The 3836-nt window shown below is 63.5% G+C and overlaps 2 protein-coding genes across 2 annotated transcripts in view; one reads left to right on the plus strand and one right to left on the minus strand.

The window, feature by feature from the left end:
* Positions 1 to 1089: 1089 nt before the first annotated feature.
* PFL1_05092 (uncharacterized protein) lies at positions 1090 to 2249 on the plus strand (the record flags this gene model as incomplete). Its single annotated transcript, XM_007882623.1, has 4 exons — positions 1090 to 1131; positions 1323 to 1889; positions 2010 to 2092; positions 2195 to 2249. 4 exons carry the CDS (start codon positions 1090 to 1092, stop codon positions 2247 to 2249), a joined length of 747 nt encoding a protein of 248 aa, XP_007880814.1.
* A 441-nt stretch (positions 2250 to 2690) lies between these two features.
* The window catches only part of PFL1_05093 (uncharacterized protein), a gene marked incomplete at both ends in the record, with an annotated part of 3305 nt that continues 2159 nt past the window's right edge, over positions 2691 to 3836 (minus strand). The window contains one exon of the mRNA XM_007882624.1: positions 2691 to 3824. Coding sequence (XP_007880815.1) covers positions 2691 to 3824 — 1134 coding nt within the window. The remainder of the gene's footprint in view (positions 3825 to 3836) is intronic.

Consider the following 3836-nt stretch of genomic DNA (forward strand, 5'->3'; position numbering starts at 1 on the left):
GGGTGCAAGAAGATCTGAGGGGGTCAGGGTTGGACTTGGGTAAGGGTCCCCCCTTAGGTCGACCCCCCGAAATGCAACTTTTGCTTTTTCTCCATGGCTATCCGTTCAAACTTCCTGAAACTTCCTGTACATCTCAATCTCATTGTTATGAACAACGTTCATTAGTGGCACAAGGCTGTATTGTGACATTTTTGGTCATCGACCCCAAAAGCGGACTTACTTTGAGCGACCGTAGCGCCGCAACCAGTAAGACAACTGATAAGGGATCCAGCAAAGAATATGCTCAGAAATAGGTAAAGAACAAGGTACACTACCTATCCCTACCCAACTTTTGGCTGGGTCCACCTTGTAACCCTAACCCTAACCCTAGCCCCGCGGCACCTCCCTGCCCACGGTCGTAACATCTGAGCAACTTTTTTTGTCGGCCCGGTCCTAAGGGGGGACCCTTAGAACAATCGTCCAAAAGGCAAATTCCTGTTTTGCCGTCCACTGAGCGTTCCGATCGCCCCCATCTTTTGCATGCAGCCTTGAATTGGTGCTACGCACAACTTTCAATAAGGGCTCAGAGCGATCCAAGCAACTTTCAATGTCGCTTACATAAGCCAACCCCAACTTTGACAAGCCATATCTCCGTCAGTTTTCATTTTCAGGTCTGGGGTTGGGGGTCTATCCTGCTATTCCACTCCTTCTCCTTCTATCTAGCCAATAAAAAGAGGTCAATTCCAAATCTTTTTGGAGGGATACCCCTTGTAAGTCCATTCCAAGCAGATTGCACACCAGGCCTTGAATGAGAGAACTTGAGGTCTGTTTGATCTCCTTGCAAGCCAGGAACAGCCCAGACAACCTGATGACTGGTGCTCTGATGGCTGGAATGTTGGCTTTCAGGGCCCTTGAATTGATGTCCTGACACAGGGCAGTTTTCTCCACTGGCGGCTGGCCCGTGCTTCTTGGTGGAGGGCCCAAGCCGCGCTTCGAGACCCGCCGACCCTCTGTTGCAGGCCTCGCTTCCTCTCCCGCCTCCTTAATCTATCAACGCCTTGCTTGCCCGCCACTCTTTCGACTCGCCTCAACAGACGGCTTCGTCCGACAATGCAGGGGAAGGTTTATTTGATCGGCGACTCGCTGACGCAGGTGAGTGTCGGCGACGGTGCGGGGCGAGAGCAGCAGGGCGGTGTCGCAGCTAGAGTGGAGCGTCCGGCTCTCGTGCCTGCTCGCCGGCCTCGACTCTTGCCCCTCCGTCCTCGTCGCTCGGATTTCGACTTACCAGCTCGCTCTGCTTCGCCTCTCGCTCGTCGCCTGTCCCGCCACCACGACTCTCGCAGTTCTCATGGACGTCCAACGGACTCGCGGCGGTGCTCGCCGATCGGTACCAGCGCCGGCTCGATGTGATTAACCGCGGCTTCTCTGGGTACAACTCGACGATCGTGACAGGCTTTGTCGAGCGGCTCGCACGGGAAGGCGATCTCGATGGCGTCAAGCTCGTCACGATCTGGTTGGGGGCCAACGACTCTGTCCTACCGGGCGAGGCTCGCGCCGTGGACCCGCAGACGTACAGCTCGAACCTGGTTCGACTCGTCTCGCTGCTCCCCGCCGACGCACGGGTGCTGCTGCTGACGCCACCGCCATTCTGCGCCGCCGCGAGGGCCGAGCACGAACGCGCCAACCCGGACGTCGTGGCTGCAAAGGACCGGGAAGAGGGGCACACGAGGCTATACAGCTCAGCGTGTCTGCGCGCCGCTGACGAGGTGCGCGGCTCGCGCGGCACCGTTGCGGCCGTCGAGCTGTGCTACCTCATGGAGGACGAGGCGGTGCGACGGTACGGCGATCGAGACGAGGGGCTCAAAAAGTTTCTGCACGACGGCGTTCATCTCACGCAAGAGGGGTACAAGGTGAGCTAGCGAGCAGATGGGCGGACGGTTTGGCTTTCCGGGCGCGCACCGAAGCAGGGGGACGACGAACGGGCCCGGCGATGCTGACACGCCGTCGCACCACGCTCTTTACCTGCGCAGATCGTGAGCAACGCTGTCGTACAGGCCATTGAGCGGCACTTTCCGGACCTCGATGCGGCATCGATGCGGTTTCCCGACTGGAAGTGAGTCGAGGCGGCGCCGTACCCCTCGTCGCGGCGTGGCGTGACCTGCTCGAGCTGACCGGATCACCTTCGTTCCAACCTGCTCTGATGGACCGAGCAAAGGCAGGTCGACCATACTCGCCCCGAAGCGTTCCTCGCGTCGCTCGACAAGCTATAGGCGCCCTCGCGAGAGGTCACAGCGGCGGCGGACGCCATTGGCAGGCCGTTCCCGCCCAGTCCTGCCGAACACACTCCGCTGGGCCGCGGGCGGGCTTGGAGGTGCGCCGCACCAGCGCCGACCCACGCCCTGCCACCTCCTTCCTCGCATGCCGAGGGGCCAAAGCGGTTCTGCGCGGGGTCACAGGCCGGCTCGCTCCTCGAGTCGAGGCGGGGATGGGGAAGATCTATCTCTATTGCACTACTGCGTCGCTCCGCCACTTTGCCCGTCCTCGACTGCGAGGCAGTGACCAAGGTGTCTGCACCGGGCCTGTCACACGACGAGTGCCCGTCCATCAGCCACTCCGCTTTCCAGTCCGATCCGGTATCCCTTGGCTCGGCACTCGACGATGCGCTGCGCGTCGACGGCGGCCCTCGTCCTCGCCCTAGCCGGCCGCGCGCCTCACTTGATCCACTTGCGCACCGGCAGCCCAGCGTACCCGGCCTCCCACCTGTCGAGAAAGACGTCGGGCCCGCCGCCGATGGTGCATTCGTGGGCCCACAGCGCCGACTGTGCCCACCGCTTGGCGATGCCCTCGTCTTGGGCGAGACACAGAGAGGAGAGGGCGAGCATCGACTTGATGGCGCCGTCAAAGTGAAGGTCGGGGAGGCGCGAGAGCATCGAGGCGGCCTTGAGGTCCGGGCCCATGCCTGCCGTGGCCGCGGGATGGAGCGCGAGGACGGCGCCGATCGAGGCGAGGGCGTTGCGCTCGTCGTCCTTTGCCGCCTCGACGTCAAACTTGGCGCGGTGCTGGGCAATCTTCTGCCAGATGGCCATGAGATCCGGCCGCAGCTGTCCGCGCTCGGCGTGGTAGGTGGCCTGGACCTGGTCGACGAGGTCCTCGAGGCTGGATGCCAGGTCGCGGTGGTCGTCCTGCCGCTCGGCCTCGCTCTGGCCCTTTGCGCCGTCGTCCTTGAGCAGGATCCGGCTGCGCTCGAGCAGCATGGGGAAGCTGCCGCCGACGAGCTTCTGGCGCGTCCTGCACGCCTCGTCGCCGTCGCGCTCGTCGAGCAGGCAGATGCCGCAGCGGCAGACGAAGCCGTGCTTGGAGAGCTGCGAGCGGCGGAGGGGCCAGGGCTGCTCGCCGCGCACGTACTGGTGCATGATCTCGGTCCCGGCCTTGAGCGGGTGGAGCGCCCGCGTGGTGACGACGTCGCCGAAAAAGACCGACGACACGTTGGGCAGGCAGGCGTGGTTGAGGATGGCGGGCAGCGGATGGACCATGGTCGAGCGCGACAGCTCCGAAGCGTCGAGCGCGCCGCCGCTGTCCGACTCGGCCGTGCCCGGGTTGGGTGCCGGACCAAAGGCGTTGAAGCGCAGCACGCCATCGACGTAGCTCGAGTCGATCGAGGGCCGGTCGAGCCCGGCGAGGAGCACGGCGCGGTAGTGCTCGACCCTGGGCGAGACGGCGCCGCCGCCGCCGCCGCCGCCGTTGAGCGAGAGGGCCGCGATGCCTCCCTCGATCCCGGACATGGCGAGGGCGATCGAGTCGGCCGACGGCTTGCCCGAGGATCGCTTGGGCGGCACCGGGTACGGCTGCGACACCCA

Source organism: Pseudozyma flocculosa (genome assembly GCF_000417875.1).
Source record: "Pseudozyma flocculosa PF-1 unplaced genomic scaffold scaffold00018, whole genome shotgun sequence".
Classification (NCBI taxonomy): Eukaryota; Fungi; Basidiomycota; class Ustilaginomycetes; order Ustilaginales; family Ustilaginaceae; genus Pseudozyma; species Pseudozyma flocculosa.